At 43.6% G+C, this 19,478-nt stretch overlaps 1 protein-coding gene across 1 annotated transcript in view; it reads right to left on the reverse strand.

The window, feature by feature from the left end:
* Positions 1 to 18,703, reverse strand: part of atp1a3a (ATPase Na+/K+ transporting subunit alpha 3a) — a 28,161-nt gene extending 9,458 nt beyond the window's left edge. The window contains exons 1-9 of the mRNA XM_076301978.1: positions 18,596 to 18,703; positions 8,722 to 8,844; positions 8,345 to 8,404; positions 7,904 to 8,107; positions 7,544 to 7,657; positions 6,844 to 6,978; positions 5,887 to 6,004; positions 4,256 to 4,524; positions 1,421 to 1,619 (exon numbers count right to left, since the gene is read on the reverse strand). Of these exons, the coding sequence (XP_076158093.1) occupies positions 1,421 to 1,619; positions 4,256 to 4,524; positions 5,887 to 6,004; positions 6,844 to 6,978; positions 7,544 to 7,657; positions 7,904 to 8,107; positions 8,345 to 8,404; positions 8,722 to 8,844; positions 18,596 to 18,601 (1,228 nt within the window). The 5' untranslated portion in view covers positions 18,602 to 18,703. The remainder of the gene's footprint in view (positions 1 to 1,420; positions 1,620 to 4,255; positions 4,525 to 5,886; positions 6,005 to 6,843; positions 6,979 to 7,543; positions 7,658 to 7,903; positions 8,108 to 8,344; positions 8,405 to 8,721; positions 8,845 to 18,595) is intronic.
* Between the last annotated feature and the right edge of the window lie 775 nt (positions 18,704 to 19,478).

Below are 19,478 nucleotides of genomic sequence, written 5' to 3' on the forward strand. Positions count from 1 at the left end.
CTAATGGTAACCAGGCTGCCAAAAAAGTTTATAGACAGGGATGTGAAATTCAGTCAACTGTTTCAGGGACTTGAATAACAACGTATCAGCACCAGAATCACAACTGAACTTATTGTATATTTTAATGAGCTTCTCCCTTTCCAAAGATGAGTATAAGTATAAGTATATATACTCTTTTGATCCCGTGAGGGAAATTCGGTCTCTGCATTTATCCCAATCCATGAATTAGTGAACACACACAGCACACAGTGAACAGTGCGCACACAGTGAGGTGAAGCACACACTAACCCGGAGCAGTGAGCTGCCTGCTACAGCGGCGCTTGGGGAGCAGTGAGGGGTTAGGTGCCTTGCTCAAGGGCACTTCAGCCATGGATGTGGGCATGGGAGAGCAGTGAACCACTTCCCCCGCCCACATTTGTCCTACTGGTCGGGGATCATACCGGCAACCCTTCGGTTTCAAGCCCAAAGCCCTAACCAGTAGGCCACTACTGATGAAGCGCTTGTGATTGCATTTCAGCTGAAAATGGGGCATAGAAGAGAGCATAACTGTGATTCCAGTCTGAATGGGCTAGAGCAGGGGTGTCAATGGGCTAGAGCAGGGGTGTCAATGGGCTAGAGCAGGGGTGTCAATGGGCTAGAGCAGGGGTGTCAATGGGCCGGATTTCTTGGAATGGGACCTCTTGGGGGCATGAGATTGTGGTTTAGTGATTTACTCCTTTATTATGTCCCACTTCTGAACACACAAATCATATAGGTTCATCATATACTGCTGTCATATACTGCTCTTGAAATACCCTACCTCCTTAAACCTACCTCCTTGAAATACCCTACCTCCTTAAACCTACCTCCTTGAAATACCCTACCTCCTTAAACCTACCTCCTTGAAATACCCTACCTCCTTAAACCTACCTCCTTGAAATACCCTACCGTCTTTCTCTTTTTCACCTGCATAGAGAGTATATGACTGCACCAACATAATGTAATTGTCGATGCAGCAAACTGCATTTATCAAACTGCATTTATCTTATTTCACATAGTCGATGACAACTGGATGTGAATATCTATTTTATTCAACTTATAATTTTCTCTTCCCACCCAAACCATCTGAGGGGGGGGTGGGGGGCGCATATGAAACCTGCAGATGGGCCATATCTGACATCCCTGGGTTAAAGTCAGAATCTATAACATTTTGCTAATACAATAATCCAGATGAGAATTTATAGTAATTTCCTGTGTATTAGCCGCATTGTGTATAAACCGCAGTACAGTGTTTTATGCAGGTTAAAAAAACGAAACCATATTAATGTCATATAAACTGTCTCCGTGTATTAACCTCATGGCCTAAGAAAATGAGCAAAATCAATGCATAAACCTTGGCAAATAGGAAGTTAGGAAATTACGGTATGGACCCAAACCGTACCAGATTGGTCCTCAGTGGTGTCGGCCTCATGGATCTGGTTGTCGAACCACATGTGGGCCACCGTCATGCGGTTCTGGGTCAGGGTGCCGGTCTTGTCGGAGCAGATTGTGGAGGTGGAGCCCAGTGTCTCCACGGCCTCCAGGTTCTTCACCAGGCAGTTCTTACGGGCCATACGCTTGGCGGTCAGGGTCAGACACACCTGATAGAAGAAGGGAGGGGGGGAGAGAGAGAGAGAGAGAGAGAGAGAGAGAGAGAAAGAAACGATAGAGGAAAAAGAGGAACAGAGTAGAAACAGAGGAAGATGAAAGCCAGAGAGATAAGAAGAAAAAGGAGAGGAAGAAGGGATAGAGGGGAAAAAGAAGAAGAGAAGAAGAACAAGAGGAAGCGAATAGGAAACACCAGTGGAGAGAGAAAGAGAAAAACAGAAAACATGTCAGTATCCAACCCCATCTGAGAGTAGTCACAAGGTTGCGGTGCAATGCAATGCAAAGAGTCAGAGTATAGTCAAGCAAGTCTAGTGAAACCTATGAAGGTTTCAGTAAAAAATACAGTATAGTGTGGAGTATGGACAGTACAGTTCAGTTCAGCCAACAGAAGCAAAGCAGAGTGCAGAACAGTAAAGCAATGTAGGCTACAGTGCACAAAAACAGCCAGCAGGACAAAAGAAGAGCAGCCTAGCCAAGCAGAAGCCAAGCAACATCTCAAAGACTCTCGCATACTGTCAGCTAAAGGGAAAAAATGCTAACAGGCAACTAGTATTGGTACCACATTATAAAGGTAGGTCAATTTACACGTTTGTTTTTGTCAGTGTTCAGACTGGTTTACGATTTCAATAGTGAGAGTCTGAAAAAGAGCACACAGAGAGGGAGGAAAGAAAAGGAGACACAAACACAGAAGAGAACTACGAGAGGGAGGGAAGAGAGAAAAAAAGGGAGAGAAGAAAAGAGAAGAGAGAGCGACTGTCACGAACACAGAGTCACACAGCTACAAGGTACACAAGAGTCAGAAAAACAAAGGATTCACAGCTGTAGAGTTTCAAATAACAGAGAACACAAAACAGTCTCACGGATCACGACATCAGAGATGCAAGCCTACCACATCAACAACAAAAACAACAACAACAACAACAACAACAACAACAACAACAACAACAGCAACAATGATAACAACAGAGATTAGGAGAGACGAACAAACGGTGTTCATAGAGATGAGAGAGAGTCATAGTCGTGAGAAGTCATGAATGGCACTCCAAATGACAAAGTGGTCTCTGAAGTGTCCTTAATTTGCAATGTACATAGAATTGCACATAAAACGGATAGATTATAGATAAATTAATCAAGAAGTCATTTTGAGAACACACACACACACAAACACACACACACACACACACACACACACACACACACACACACACACATATACACAGTCAAAGGTATGAAACTGGGTTGGGATGTATTGTGGTTTCAGGTTTTTGATCAACCAAGCACCAAACCAAACATAACTAGTCATCTTTTTCAAGATTATGATCAGTACGGAGATTAAAGCGATGGTTCGGAGTAATTTCACCCTAGGGTTCTTTGCACCATGACCCTGAGCCAAACACCCTCCCAGAACCTTTTTTCCCTTGGTCGAGCCCTGGTCGAGTAGTGCTGTCAGAAACTAATGACGTTTTGCAGTCATGATGGAACCAACTTTTATCTCGTAAATTACCCCACTAATAATGCCCTGAATGGTACGAAACTTCTGCAGTAGCACAACTACGACCTTTAGTCCAATAACGAGGTGTTTACAACTTAGTGTTAACTAATAATTGTTGCAAACTGGACTACGAACAAAATATTAGTGCATTCCTGGATCTACATCCTTATGCATGCTTCCTGCCAGGACTTTTACGGGCTTTTCCCAAATCACGGAAGAAACGTCGATGCAGCGTAGTATAGTAGCAGATAGTAGCAGATAATCAGGCAAGTCTTATTTAAATAAACTCCTGGTGCACTTACAAACTTTCTAATGCCTCGTTATTGGACTAAAGGTCATAGTTGTACTACTGCAGAAGTTTCGTACCATTCAGGGCATTATTAGTGGGGTGATTTACGAGAAAAAAGTTGGTTCCATCACGACTGCAGAACGTCATAAGTTTCTGACAGCGCTACTCGACCAGGGTTCGACCAAGGGAAAAAAGGTTCTGGGAGGGTGTTTGGCTCGGGTCATGGTGCAAAGGACCCTAGGGTGAAATTACTCCGAACCATCGCTTTAAGGGCTCCAGTTATAATTCCATACATAGATAATTTCATCCTCTCTTCATAAATGCACTGGCGACAGTAACAAGCAAGAAAAGCATTGTTACATATATTGTATTGTCGCCATTGTTAAAAAAATAAATTAAAAAAACATAATTTTTTATCATCAAGAATTGCAGTAGGTTGACTGGGGTCTGTAGGATGTCAATTATCATGACTAGAAACCTCAACACTGCACAAACATCTTTGAATGGCTGACTACCTCCAATGGGTCGACACAGGTATACTTGGTTGTAATGAAACCTACTAGCCATACCAACCCTTAAGCAGATAGGAATGTCCACTCCTGGCCTAGTGGAGTTATTGAGATATACAGACACATGGATTCAGGAGAAAAGGCTCTTCTAATTCTAATTAATTCTAATTCTAATTCTAAAGGCACACTTACAACACTCTCTCTTATCCAACCACACACACACACACACACACACACACACACACACACACAGCCACACACACACACACACCCCAAACACACACACGCACCACACCACACCACACACAACCACTGTTTTGACCAAGGAAATGTGCTCACGGTGACAGTGGCCAGCAGGCCCTCGGGCACATTGGCCACAATGATGCCAATGAGGAAGATGACGGCCTCCAACCAGGAGTAGCCCAGGAAGACGGCCAGGATGAAGAAGGAGAGGCCCAGGAAGACGGCCACTCCCGTGATGATGTGGATGAAGTGCTCAATCTCCTTGGCGATGGGCGTCTTGCCCGTGTCCAGGCCTGAGGCCAGCGTGGCAATACGGCCCATGACGGTGCGGTCGCCGGTGCAGATCACAATACCACGAGCAGTACCTAGGAGAGGGAAAAAGATAAAATAATTAGTTATTATGAATTATTCATTGTTAATAATAAACCTTTGTATCCATCATCTCATGTTTAAAGTAAATTATAAAAGATACTACTACTACTACTACTAATAATAATAATAATAATAATAATAATAGTAATGATCACTATTATTATCATCATAACTTAATATAACATATTATAACAATAATATAACAATTTTTTATCCTCTGGAATGATAAGATTTTGTAATAGGTGTAAGTAGATTGTCAGGCAAATTATTATTGTTTACAGTAAATTTAAATGCAGTGCCCTTGACTTCCTGCAGATAGTTAAATGTCTAGCAAAAAGGGTATGTGGTTACTTTTAAAACAACGTTCGCTCCATGATTATCTGATTGTTTTCAGCTGCATGAATGTTGTAACAGAGAAATGGCTGCCTAACATGTGCATTGTGCACTAGCCTGCACTGACCAGCAGATGGCAGTAGAGGCACAGCTGTGGAGGCCAGATTCTGACAGCTCAGGGGCAACACAGCTCACTTACTGGCCACAGTGAGACAAGCATATGCTGCCCACTGACCATGCAGACCACAACTTAACATCGCTGACATGCACAAGACCTCACACAGCAACTCTATGACATTCAACAGAGTGAGTTCAACAGACTGCTCAGGAGAGAAACATGGAGACAGTGAGGGAGGGAGAGATGAGAAATCTAGGGGGTGAGACATAACAGACAACAGGAAGACAGAAAAGCAAAAGAGACAGGATTTAAGACTAATAATCTTTGCTCTCTCTAGAAATAATGTTGGAATAGGGAGAAGAGGCGATTATCTCTTTAATTTTGTTGTAACAGGCTACTTGGAAAATACAGGCCAGTGGTGGTGGATGAGAGACCAAACAGACTTCATATTAGGAAATTAGAAAATAAATTATATTAATCCAATGTGTTTCAGTACGCAGGGCTTCATCATCAAGGTATAGAAGTTAACCCTTTACGACACTGACAGGGAGGAAGACAACCAATTTCATGGAAGGAACTGGCCAGTATTCTAATTAAAAGGAGTGAGAGACAAGATAAAGAAAAAAGGGGGAGAGGCAACAGAGAGGAGAATGGGTGCGTAGGTGATGGATAAGGACTCGCTAAACGAAAGAGTCAGAGCTAAACTGTTACCATGGCAGCATTTTTGGTTCAGTTGGCTTTGTGAGAGAGAGAGAGAACAGCAGAGGCAGAAAAACAGGACGGACGAGAGCAGAGATGGAGGGATGACATGGCAACAGGAGCCAAACGAAAGAACACTGAACAAGAAAAAAAACAGGGAAAAAGAATGACTGTGTCATCATTGCAGTGGCTATGGCAACCATACCTTCGACACAGTTTGTGGAGAAGAAGGCAATGTTACGGGTTTCCAGAGGGTTGTCATGGGTACCTTCAGGTGACCTGGTCTGGGGCTCTGATTCACCAGTCAGAGAAGAGTTGTCAACCTACAACAACAACAAGAATGTGAAAACAACTATGTTTTACATGTAGTCATGACAGATGTATATCAACAGATCAGTAACACTTTACTTGACAGTATCGACAAAAGAGTGACATGACACTCTCATGAACACACAACACTGTCATGACACATGAACCCTAACCCTAACCCTAACCCTTCACCTAACCTCTAACCCTAATCCTAGCCCTTACCCTAACCCTAACTCTAACCTAACCCTAACCCTAACCCTAACCCTAACCCTAACTTGTTATGACAAAAACCGAATGTCACTTAATAACAGAAGCATTATGTCGTAAATGTTTATGACTTGTTTATGACACGTTCATGACAGTGTCATTTCACTCTTATGTCGATACTGTCAAGTAAAGTGTAACCAACAGATCTATTAGACAACATTACCAGCACTCTATACTTTCGTAAAATGTTTTTAAGAGTAGACTTATTCATTTGTATTTGGTTACAGCTTATCTGGATGTGTATGTATGTAAGTTATATGTGAGTGCATATAAAATATTCATCATATTCAGCTTATCAGTTATGCTTTTTTCATCTAGCAGGTATTATTTAAACAGTAAAGTTAAATGTCTATGTCAGAGTGTGCCACTATAAGCAGATATTAATTGTGAATTTGTGTACAATATAACATATTACATATATTCTGGGTCACAAGTTGTGTAATGGCTCTAGTCTGTACTGCCATTTGTTGTAGCATACTATGCACTAGTATGCACGTGTGTGTGTGTGTGTGTGTGTGTGTGTGTGTGTGTGTGTGTGTGTGTGTGTGTGTGTGCATGCGTGTGTGTGTGTTGTGTGTGTGTGTACCTTGCAGCCGTGAGCAGAGACGACGCGCAGGTCAGCGGGGATCCTGTCTCCGCCCTTGACCTCCACTAGGTCTCCAGCCACCACCTCCTCAGCGTTGATCTGCAGTTTCTCCCCCTCACGGATCACCAGGGCTTGCTGTGAGCCACAGGGCACGGTGGTTACAACACAAACACGCACAAACAAACACTGTCTCACAGGCACATACTGTGTGCATGAATGTCTGCACAAATACCCATCATCAAACCACACACACACATACACACACCCTGTCCATACACACATCCTGTCCACACACACAAATATGAACACACACACCTATCCCATCAGCACACACATCACAGTGTTTGTGGCTAATTGAGTGTGTCTGGTCTGGTGCTGTCTGTTATTGTTTTACACCCTGACCACAGATGCTCTCCCAGCTCTCCGACCGTGCATCATCTGACCTCAGATCAGCCACACACACTTTATTTCCTTTCTCTCAGAGATTAAATATCACATTACACTCCTCAGAGATTTTAGAAGCAAGAGAGAAAGAGAAAAGCTGATGGAAACCTGTGTGTGGCTAATGGACATTATTGGGTTACTAAGGTTGAGATACCATTTATCTACCATTATTTAGTTTACATGAAAATGGCCTTATGTTTCGGTTCTGACCAGAGAGCAGAGTTAAAGGGTTTTCGGGTCATGGACAGGGTGTTACCTGGGGCACCATGTTCTTGAAGGATTCCATGATCTTAGAGCTCTTGGCCTCCTGGAAGTAGGAGAAGCAGCCAGTGATGATGACCACAGCGGAGAGCACGATACCCAAATACAACTGTGGAGAGAGAGAGAGAGAGAGCAACACAATTACAAGGTTGTGTGTGTGTGTATGTGTGTGTGTGAGTGTGTGCATTGTGAATCTAACAACTACAGTATGTCGCTGTGTTTATGGCCAGCGCCGCAAATCAATATCGCAACATTCCCGTTACTTTTCTACAACATAGAAGCATTGTGTGTGTGTGTGTGTGTGTGTGTGTGTGTATGTGTGTGTGTGTGTGTGTGTGTGTGTGTGTTCCCTTACATTGTCCCCTGCGGGCTCATCCTCGGTGGCGGCCTGGATGGCGTAGGCCAGGAAGCAGAGGATGGCTCCGATCCACAGCAGGACGGAGAAGCCGCCGAACAGCTGCCGGCAGAACTTCACCCATTCTGGGGTGGTGGGCGGAGGGGTCAGGGCATTGGGCCCGTCGCGGGCCAGGTACTCTGCAGCCTTGGCGTTGGTCAGACCCTGTTTGCATACGAGAGAGAGTGTGTGTGTGAGAACGTGAGTATGCATATGATTGTGTTGCGTGGGTGGGGAGAGAAACAGTGAGAGTTTGACAGAGAGGTGCAATGACAGAAGATATGACAGAGGGGCAGGTGTGAAAGAGTGCCATGAAGCATGTTCAAGTGTTGTGTGCAATTGCAGACAGGCCATATCAGTAATTTATGAGGTGATTCTGGTGACAGTAGTCCAAGGTCTTACCTGCACAATGTCAGTGCTGAATTTCTGGCAAACTTCCTCTATAGACATCTTATGTTCCGTCTGAGGGAGAAAGAGAGAGAGGGAGAGAGAGAGAGAGAGGGAGAGAGAAAGAGAGGAGGATAAGGGACAGTGAGTCAGTGAGTGTGTTTTTAGTTTGATGGAACTGTTTTGTTCCATCCAACCATGACTAAGAGCCTAATAATCAGCAGAGATCAAGGAATATTTGGTTACACATGTGGTGGAAAGACGAGTATAAGTATGAGTATGAGTGAGTGTGTGTGTGTGTGTGTGTGTGTGTGTGTGTGTGTGTGTGTGTGTGTGTGTGTGTGTGTGTGTGTGTGTGTGTGTGTGTGTGGGAGTGTGTTTGAGTGTCTCACCAGTGGTACTTCCTTCTTCAGTTCATCTAAGTCTTTCCCTCCCTTGGCCCCTTTCTTGGGCGACTCCTTGACATCCTTGTTGTCCTGCGTGGTAGCCACGCGATAGCTGTCCGACCGTCCGTACTGCAACACACACAAAACGTACACAATGTAAGTATGGCTCACTGTGATCATGCAGAATTATGTTACAACACACACATTGCGCTGACAACAGACATTCATCTTCTCTACACAGAAACCAAACCATTGGCAACAGTTGGAAAAGACAATGATTTGTTGGTGACCAAGGGAAAAAACGTTTTCACTATATCGAGGTGTGGCCTTAGCCAGGCTAAGATGTATTATTGCAGAGGCAATACGTTCTAGAAGAGGATGACGACAGTTACTCAACAGCTCTTCTGCCAAATAAACAATCACTGTTGGAGCATCTCAGAGAGAACCTGGGGGTTTTATTAACTTAAAATCGTAGTAGAATAGCAGCATATAGTAGTAAATCAGGAAAAAACACGTATAAGAATGTTACGTCATATAGGCCCAATATGAAAGATGCATCAAATAAAATATTCTTAAATGAAATTACTAAATTACCAGTCAAGAAGCAGTTAGTGACACTGACTCAACAAAAGCACAATGACAGACCACTATGACAGCTAGCATGCACAACCTAAAATGGCCTCTTTGGGACAGATGCTCCATCTTCCTAAATAGGGTTTGTAGTATTCAGGACAGAAGGATGAGGTGATGAGTTAACACACAGGCCTGCACAATCTGAAGAATTTATGAAAAGGGCAAAAGGACATGAAACTAGCTTACTTGGACCTTTTCACCTACACTACTACTCTTGTTGCTAGCTGATATCAATACTAAAGCTTTCAGCACAAACAACTAGACATACATTGTTTTATGATTGCTATGGTTGACTCTAGTTGATGTTATTTAACACTGACAGCACAAAATTAAACACCTAATATTCATATGTTGATGAACAGTATAAGGTAGCAAAACCACATAGTATTTTGGCAGCTGACCCAACTTAATTTGTACCACAGCAGGTAAAATTACATACTGGCAGTTGAAAATTAACAGATTTTAAATAGTTTTCAGATCAAGGCTGGCAAGAGTGTCAGTGTATTATAGCATAAAACACTGCTTGTGCAAAGATCCGAAAACCTTTTCTGAGATTCACCCATTTAGGTGAATGATTCAACAATCATTCAATGTCTTGTCCACAAGATTCACTGTCACACAGGCATACTGGTTGGCAAGGTACCAATAACAGATATACAAATATTTATATACAGATATACAGAGATACAAAATTTAATAATATTACATAACCATAAATATACATTGCTTAAGGACCTTCAGTATATGACCAATATAATAAAATCCTGGACAGGCTGGACAGAACCCCTGCTATAAAAAGCATGACAGTTCAATATCGCTTACAATATTTGTGTTAATCAACACACACATATTGTATCATTGTGAAGATAAGACCAGATAAGACATAATTTATAAATCTAATCTTCACATGCAAACACGTCGAAAGAGAGGGACGGACCTCAGCATGTCAATGTCCTCTTATCTTTGTCAAACAAATGAACAAATGAGTCCATCTGCTTACACAGCCATAGTGATGTCTGCTTTAGGACAGGAACAGTTGACCCTTATAATGGGGGCCGCCAAGCGGCAAAAAGCCATGGGCTCTTATGATGTGTCTGCTACACATGGGCTCTTATGATGTGTCTGCTACACTGCCAAAGAAAGGACACACACATATGAACCCACTCACTTACTCAACCTCTCTCTCGCTCTCTTGCATTTCTCTAGTGTACATGCCCACACAAACACACACACACACACACACACACACACACACACACACACACGTACACACACACACGCACACACACACTCACCAGAATTTAATAGAGAGTGACACATCCCATGGCCAAAACACATTTGCACTGAAGCAGAAGCCTATCTAAAAACAACCATGGGCCTTTTCTGAGTGTTTAAACCGTTTAGGATGCAAAACACAGGCTAAATATGGTCCTGAATTTCAGTTTATACGTCCAGGAACACGTTGATTTCTTCTAAAGTTATATTAAGCTGCATGGTTCAAAAGAGGCAATGGTTTAAATCATCTCATCTCAGACTCATCTTCCCTCAACATCAATGCTGACTAAGAATAAGAATGAGACATCAGCTGACCTGCAGGTTTTCTGAGCTCTTTGACAGAAAGTCCGAAGCTCTTTGACTGAAAATATTACATTTGCATAGTCATTTAGCTGATGCGTTTTATCCCAAAATGACTTAGAAAAAGTGAACAATCAAAGTACAGTGCAACAAGGACATATTAGGCCAACAAATATGTTAGTGCAGTAACCAACTCTATCTGGAATGCCTTTTGATTGACCTGAAAAAATGAAATCAATCAACTAATGTGCTATATAGGAACCATATCAGTTAAGAGAAGCCAAGAGTGTGAAAAGTTGGCTGCCTTAAAGAGTCACTCAACATGTCTAGGATCCACCTCTATTTAAGTCTATAAGAGAGGACCTAACTTACACACTAAATTGGTTGGAGGCATTATTTTGCCTTCCTCAAAACAGACTCCCCTAGCGCCAGTGAAACAAGGAAATGACCCTTGTGGTAACTGCCCAGAACACTTCTTGAAGTCTGTCCTATGTTGACTTACATACATTCCCTATCCCCATGGATAAACATTGATGGTTTAAACAACTGATGTTTTCTTTTGCAAAATCTCTATTTTCATCAAGACCTACAGGTCTCAACTCCATGGTTTAGTGACAAACGTGGGTAAGTTAACCCAAACGAAGGGGTAAACCTCTTAATAGAAGAGCCCTACAGCTCTACTAACAAAACAATGCCAAAAAGCTCTTTTACCTCTTACCTCTTACCTTAAGTTAACTGACCCAGGTAGTCCAGGTTTCTCCTGACTAGCTGACTGGGAACAATGTGTGTGTGTGTGTGTGTGTGTGTGTGTGTGTGTGTGTGTGTGTGTGTGTGTGTGTGTGTGTTTGTGTTTGTGGGGGGGGGTTGGGCTAAGCATAAGCTGCTGGGAGGGCTAAGACAATGAAAGGGCTTGGGGAAAAATAATTAACACACGGCGGGCCTTAACAGAAGAGATAGCAGGAGCTGGGGATTTGGAGGGGTCCCACCGAGCATCCCTCTCTGTGTCCCCAGTGCCTGGGCACCATCCACAGCCCCAACATCCATCGTCAAAGGGCTTTATGGCTACAGGGAAATGTCACAGCGGAAATACCATACACACTTAATACATTCACTCGGAAACACACACACACACACTTTCTCTCTCTTTATCACACACACAGCATCACAGTCAAAGTGTTCCCATTTGCACTGTCTGACATGCCCTCAAGCCCTCTTCACCTAGTATGTGTGTGTGTGTGTGTGTGTGCATACGCATGTGTCGATGAGTCGTGTGCACGCGCATGTTCATGTGCCTGTGAGTAGTTGAAGGGGGGGTGGTGTAATGCGGGGGAGTGCACTAGTTCAGTGTGGGGGAGGGTCGTCTTATTTGGTTTAACCTACATTAGATGTTGCCATGCCGTCATGAATGGCCTGTGGTATCTGATGGCTTAGGCTGCAGACATCCTTTATTGTTCCTACTGACTGACTAGTATTGCAATTATAGTAACGTCATAATTATATTAAATAAGCACACAATATCTTATTATGTGACCATCATTGAAATCTGAAAAGAGACCTTTATATTTTGGCAAATATCACTTGATCATCTGATGTAACTAAATTCTTTTCATTGTTTTTATTACGTATCTATTTATAATGTCTTGCTAGAACTGGTCATAACGAAATGACAGCCGGGCACACTGCCCTTTTTTGGCCAAAAAAAAAGACAAAAACAAAATATGTTCACTACATCCACGTGCATGTCTGAGTGACCGAGTGTGTGTTTGAGTGTCTGTGTGACCGAGTGTGTGTTTGTGTGTGTGTGTGACTGAGTGTGTGTTTGTGTGTGTGTGTATGACTGAGTGTGTGTTTGTGTGTGTGTGTGACTGAGTGTGTGTTTGTGTGTGTGTGTGTATGACTGTGTGTTAGATCAGTAAGCCATCTGTCCTGACTTCCCCGATTTCCTCTGGGCGAGATATCAGAGGATTAGGACTGTTTACTACAGCCCAGGATTAACCCAGTGAACAATAGTAAATCTCACTCACTCTCTCCTCCTCTCTTTTTTTCTATCCCTCTATACTTGTCTCCATCTATTTTAATTCACTTGCTCATACATTGGTCCTTCATTCAGCCTACTGCAAATTTCAAAAACATCCTACAACAAAATCAGAGATCAACATAAAGCATGGTTTCTGTACAGAAATAAAGAAATTACCAACCCAAAATCCACCTAAATTGAACTAACCATTTATTCAAGCCTGACAGAGTTGTAAAAGTATAACTGGCTCTGATGATAGCTTCCTCTTTTTCCCTCTCTGTGCTCTATAATCCTTGTTTAATGGCAGTGGCTCTCAAACTTTTCACAATGATTACCACCTTAGAAAACAATTAGCTCATGTACCACCATTATGACCGGTATTAAAATACAATAGCGTAGGCCAATGTAACATATTGTTTTGCATCATTTGTTGCTGGCAGGTGCCATGGAAGCTTGACTGGCACTGCTTAAGATGCCACTGACACTTGTGCTGAGCTCACTGTCACCAACTTCAGTTTCTGCTCGCCATCTTAGCCGCACTTCTCTTTCTTACTTCCCATTTGGAGCCATGATTGTAACGTTTTGATCCATTATGTTTGCTTGCTTTGCCTGCCATCACAGCTTAGCTTGTTAACCATTTGCTAATGCTCCATACAGTTGAACTAGCCCAGTAAGCCTATCGGCTCCTATTGGCTGATACAAAATCAGGAATAAAACCACAGATATCTACAAGTAGATTCTGGGCATGAGTTGGTAGAGCATGGTGCAGGCATGATGCATTTCAACCCAATTATTTGGGGCTCAATCTTTGGTCCAACATTGCTGGCCTGCATTGGTGTTTATACTTCTTTTACCTGCAGTGCAAATGCTACAAGGCTAAATGAAATTTGTAGAAATGGGGGCACCATGTCATCCCCTTTCTCTTCCTCTAGATCGAAGAGAAAAAAAATGCATCACCAAACTCAAACTTGCTCCCCCCCCGCCCCCCCATCAGTGTGCTTTCTTTAAGCTCCAGCACCCCAGTTAAGCCTGCAAGTGGATGAGCAGTGTGACTGGTCTCCTGTCTTTAGATTGAAAATCATAGATGAATGCACTGTCTGCGACTAAAACTGTTGGATATACTGAGCATTGAGCAAGGCCAGGAGCCTGGGTTTAGCTCCTGAGAACACCATGCTATGGTCCTTTAAAAGCAACCCCATTGTGACTTAGTGTGTGAGTGGTTAGCTCTGTCTGTAGCTATCGACAGCTGGGGATCTCCTTTAACAGGGCGAGGCGAATACACATGCTGAGATGGGAGATCTGATAAACAATCGCTGCAGCAGATCTTCACACAAAATGGCAGATTGCTTTCAGAGCAGTCAGGCTCTTGTCATCTGCAGAGTCTCCAGTCTCACCAGGATGTAAAGGATCTCCGCATGGCACCAGACATCCGTGGAGTGGGCACTGCCTCGCACGTGGGTATTACAGGTTATCCACATTATCCACAGCAGTGTCCACTCATGTCCATCTGCTTTTCGCCCCCTTTCTTTTCTTTATCCATCACTCCCCAGTGAGCTGCCTAGAAGTGTGTATCTGTGCATGTGTGTCTCTGTGTGTGTGTGTGTGTGTGTGTGTGTTTGGATCATGTGTATCAAGACACTGACTGCCTTTTGTGTTAGACTGGGCTTGACAGTGAATGTATACAGCAGCCAAAACCTGAACATGAAAGACTGAACCATGTACATAATTTGGCGTCAATTTTTATTGATCAAATAGTCTAAAAGCCCTACAAAACACATGAGGGCATGGCCATACCACTGCACAATTGCACACATTGACAAAGCTCCTGACAAAAACAGTCTTGTAATATGACGCCCAGATACATGGCCTAGCAACTCTACAGGAGATTATTAATGCCAAACAACAGGACGACTATTGACAACCTGCTCCGACTGATTGATAACCTTGGCCACAGAGGGTGCGTTAATCAGGCTGAGGGGATAGTTTCAAGAGTAAACATTGACTCAGCCTCGGCTCCTTCTCACAGAGCCGGTGAGTAACGGCTCTGTAGGTCATGAAAGCTGTGATGGTGGGCCAGGTGAAATCTGTGAGTGTGGCTTTGGCTCTGGTCCTGGCAAACTGGGTTGTGATTTGCTTCACAGCAGCCATTTTGGAGATGCAGGGGTAGCCTTTTTTTTAAAATGGCCGTCTAGCTGGATTCAGAATTAAAATAACAAATTTGGGGGAGCCCTCTGCAATGGCTATACTCTCATGTCTAATTTAAGAGGTGAGGGATGTATGTGTCCTAGATGTGACATCCAAGGTTTGATATCTTGGTGTTTAGTGGATAATCAATCTGTATCCTCCTCTACAGTAAAATATGTATGTATGTTGTTTGTTTTCTGCTTAACATCATTAGGTAGCATCTCTGAAGGCCAGTAGCAAAGATCACTGATTTGCTCATTCAGATATCCCAGATTTCTGTCTTGATAATTGAAAATGATATTCACGTATTCTCATCTTCCATTTCTTGTGTTGCTGGCTGTGGGATGTGCTAAATATGGCAAGGTCATGGTGTTGATTCCCAGGATTCAGGCATCCAGATTAAACTCATACCTCACCTGTGGTTTAAGTCACTTAGTATTAAAAGCCACACGACTACACTGAAAGTAAATGCATTCATGTACTATTATTCTTCAACATCTCAAATAGTGAATAATTCACAAGGTGACTTTAATATTTTAGATTAAACCTTTCAGTGTCACACGCTGAAAATACTGCTGTACTGTTTAAGCATAACATTGTAAGATTAATCAGACATGTGAATCTGAGGGCCATATAGCCTATTGATTCTAGGCTGTCTGACATCACCATGACATCATTATAGTTGATGTACACTGGATTGACCTTCTGACCAGATTCAAAATCATTATGGATTGATTGTGTTGGTGAAAACTACTCTCTCTTACACACACTGTTTTACGCATGTGTGTTATTTGTCAATCAACCTCTGTGTATTATATAACCACATCTAGATAGATAGATAGATAGATAGATAGATAGATAGATACTTTATTGATCCCCAGGGGGAAATTCAAGACATCTGCTTCTCTGTTTCATGCAATTCAATTACCGATCAAGCCTTGTGTTATACAATCACATTTTGACTCTCTCCTTCATTTCCTCTCTCCTTCATTCTCTCTCTCTCCCTCTCTATCCTTCATTCTCTCTCTCTGTCTTCAGCAGTGGTGCCCAAACACCACCTCCTCCAGGTTACATAATGCCCAGGTTCCCAGTGTTCTCAGGGAAACCCAGAGCATGGAGCAGGGGAATCTGCCTCTGTGTGTGTGTGTGTGTGTGTGTGTGTGTGTGTGTGTGTGTGTGTGTGGCAACTGCCTGAGGACTGAAAGGTCGGAAAACCCCACCCCCACCACTTCAAAATGGCGGCGCAGGGACCAGAAGCAGGAAGTGATGCTGGTCAGAGAAAGACAGTGAGCACGGAGGAAGAGAAGAACAAAATAATCCTTAAGATACCCAAAAAGGAAGAGAGAGGGGATGACTGAGGTGTCACGCCCGTTGGGTCAACTGTATCAACCCCCTCATCTCAAATCATCCTCCGCCATTGAGACACTCAGTCTCCAGTGCCCTGACCCAGCTGCCCAAGGCCATTCCAGCTCAGAGAGACCCCACTGAGGACCTCCCTCCACCTGGCTGTGACACAGGAAAAAACAAGCCCCCACTGGACGTCATCGCACCTGAGAGTCTGCCAGCATCCCGTAGCATTGGGCCTTCTCAAGGTGACACCGAGCGGAGGCTCCCTCCAACCCCACCCACCATCGCTCGCTTGACTGCTCGCTCACTCCCTTCTCCGTGCCGCTCTCTCTCCCTCCTCACTACTGCCTTCTCTCCTCCTCTTCCTCCTCCCTCCTACACGCCATAGAATCTCTCACTCTAGCAATTTCTCTCCCTCCCCCCTCTCTTGGTCCATGCCAGGTTCCAATGTCTGACCTTCATTTCAGCTATGCTGGTGCTGCAACCCAGTCGTTCACGCTATGGGTTGCCTCCTTGTATTGATGGAATAGTTGGCCTTGGTTCCCTGTCAACTACCCCCCACCCCCACCATAGCCGAATGTCAACGAATCACAGCCTTTGTTAGGGAGTTTCCACTGGGCAACCCCCTTTTTTCACGCAGTAGCCCGAGTCATGCGTTTGGCTTCCCCTCAGGGTTTGTAAGGGACATCTCCATGGTAGAGAGGGGGATCCGTGGCATGCATGCAAGCTCCCTTGACTCAATATTTGATGGAGCCGAGATTGTTGAAAGACACTGGCCGTTCTCTAGCCAGCAGCATGAGTCATCGCATCGCTGGAGTTGGAGATCTTTTGTGGAGGATTGGAACGTTCTGTCCTTCTGTCACGCCAATCGATGATTTTTACGAAAAAACCTTTCTCCGTAACAGAAGAAAATCTATTCAGTCAACCGTAATTAGAGAGATAATTCACCCACTGATAAAGGGGTTTTGTGTCAGTGCCCTATGACGACAAAACGTGGAGCATTCTGGCAGGCCGAACAATCCCCAAACCCATCGATTATTTCGATTTCTACTGCGCACAAAGTCCTGTGCCGAAGAAGGCAATCGAAAAGGTCGTCACGAATGTTCTGAATACATTTAGCTTATGCACGCATCATCTCATCGCCTAGTATATCAGCTCTATAGTAAAACCACGGATGCCATTTATTTGCTCCTGGGAAATGTCCACATTCTGTTTGAAGGACAAACACTGCGCGCAGTAACACTGGGGTATTCGAAAATGACATGCGCGAGTGATAAATAAAGAAAGCCACTGTTTTAAAACACAGCTTATAGACTAATGCACAAGCATGCCCTTAAAATCATGCAAGGTAGGCTATAGATCATTTAGGTTTGGATGTGTGCTGGTTTGGATGTGGGGTGCCAGGAATGCAAATAATGTCGCGACAAGTCTGTCTCTCAGTGCCGGATAACGTAGCCTATAATATGACTGGTATCGACTTGATTTCTCAAATTTAACAACAGGTACGTCTAGCCTCATAACCGCATTATGACGCACCGGCTGTGGTGTACGGCTGAGAATGGGCCACCGGTTTAAACACGCGCGCGCGCACACATACACACACGAGCCCTTGCACTCTCTCTATGTATCTATCTATCTCTCTCTCTCACACACACACACACGAAGCATTTTGAGAGACATCGCACACACACACACACACACACGATGCATTTTGAGAGACATCGCAACATATGCAGTTTTACAGCTGTTGAACGTTGTCATGGCGTTGATGAAAAGCATCAAAGCACATCAGATTCATTGCATTGAAGCACTATGTTGGCAAATACAATGACCGACAAGACCGGGTAAACTGCCTCATGCAGAACTAACATCAAACATGCTAATTTGGTTGCAGAGATTCCTATATTAATTAGCCTAGTTTCGCTGACCCACCCCAAGTCATTTCCACAATTTTATTATATCAAATTCCATTGTGTCGAAGCGTTCAAATAATTTCTGGTTCGCATAATTGAAAATGGATTCGGAATACACATTAAGAGCACCATAATATAACGAATATTAATCAATCAATCGTACATTATTTTTATCAACATGCAAATTCAATTTAAAAGATGATCTGCTTACCCCCATAGCGACGCAGTCAGTCGGGTCTCCTCAACTGATCAAACGGGTTGTGGCTGACTTCAACCAGAGCAGTTGTGGTGATGAGAGGGGAAGTGCTTAAGCTCGCGTCCGATTGGAGAAAAAGCACCGCTGCAATCACGAGCGGCAGTCAACTGGCTCAATTATAGAAAATAATAAATTAAATGTAAAAACGTCTACGATATCATGAAGAGCGTGTGTGGACAAGGGGCTTCATGTAGAAACAATAATTTATCTATTGCCACTTTTGGGGAGCTGCATGCGCTTTAAAAGCACATGAGCCGTTTTGTGATAAGGTGTTGAAATTGCACACCGCGTAGTGATGTGGCCGTCTCGGGCGGTGCTCGGATCCAGGCGCAAATGATGCCGGTGAATGACAGAGCGGAGGCGCTTCTCGCCGTCTTCATCCGCCAATGATGCCAGCTGCCGTGGCACCCCCTTCTTTGCCATATACGACTCCGCGTGGAGTCGTATATGGGAAAGCACTGTTTCAGTGCTTAGCTTACTGTAATGTAGTGTATCAGGACTCTATCCTTTTTTTATATTTATCTCAGTCTGACAAGTCTTGGGCGAAGAGTTTATAAAAGTATCTATCTCCAGTCCTGAACAGTGAGGCGGATTTAATCAACTATGGATATAGATATTTAAAGTGTCTTTAAACTCCTCACATCATTTCAATGCTGGTGTTGCATGGACAGTGCATGGTCAATATGTCCAACCATGACATGAAACAGTTACAAACAGCATAGAATACATGCAGACAGACAGACAGACAGACAGACACAGACACAGACACAGACACAGACACAGGCACAGACACAGACACACACACACACACGCGCGCACACACACACACACACACACA

This window comes from Alosa pseudoharengus, unplaced genomic scaffold (genome assembly GCF_046254945.1).
Source record: "Alosa pseudoharengus isolate Yale_2024_CS ecotype anadromous, Long Island Sound unplaced genomic scaffold, YU_APseudo_1.1 YU_APseudo_1.1_scf_23, whole genome shotgun sequence".
NCBI lineage: Eukaryota > Metazoa > Chordata > Actinopteri > Clupeiformes > Clupeidae > Alosa > Alosa pseudoharengus.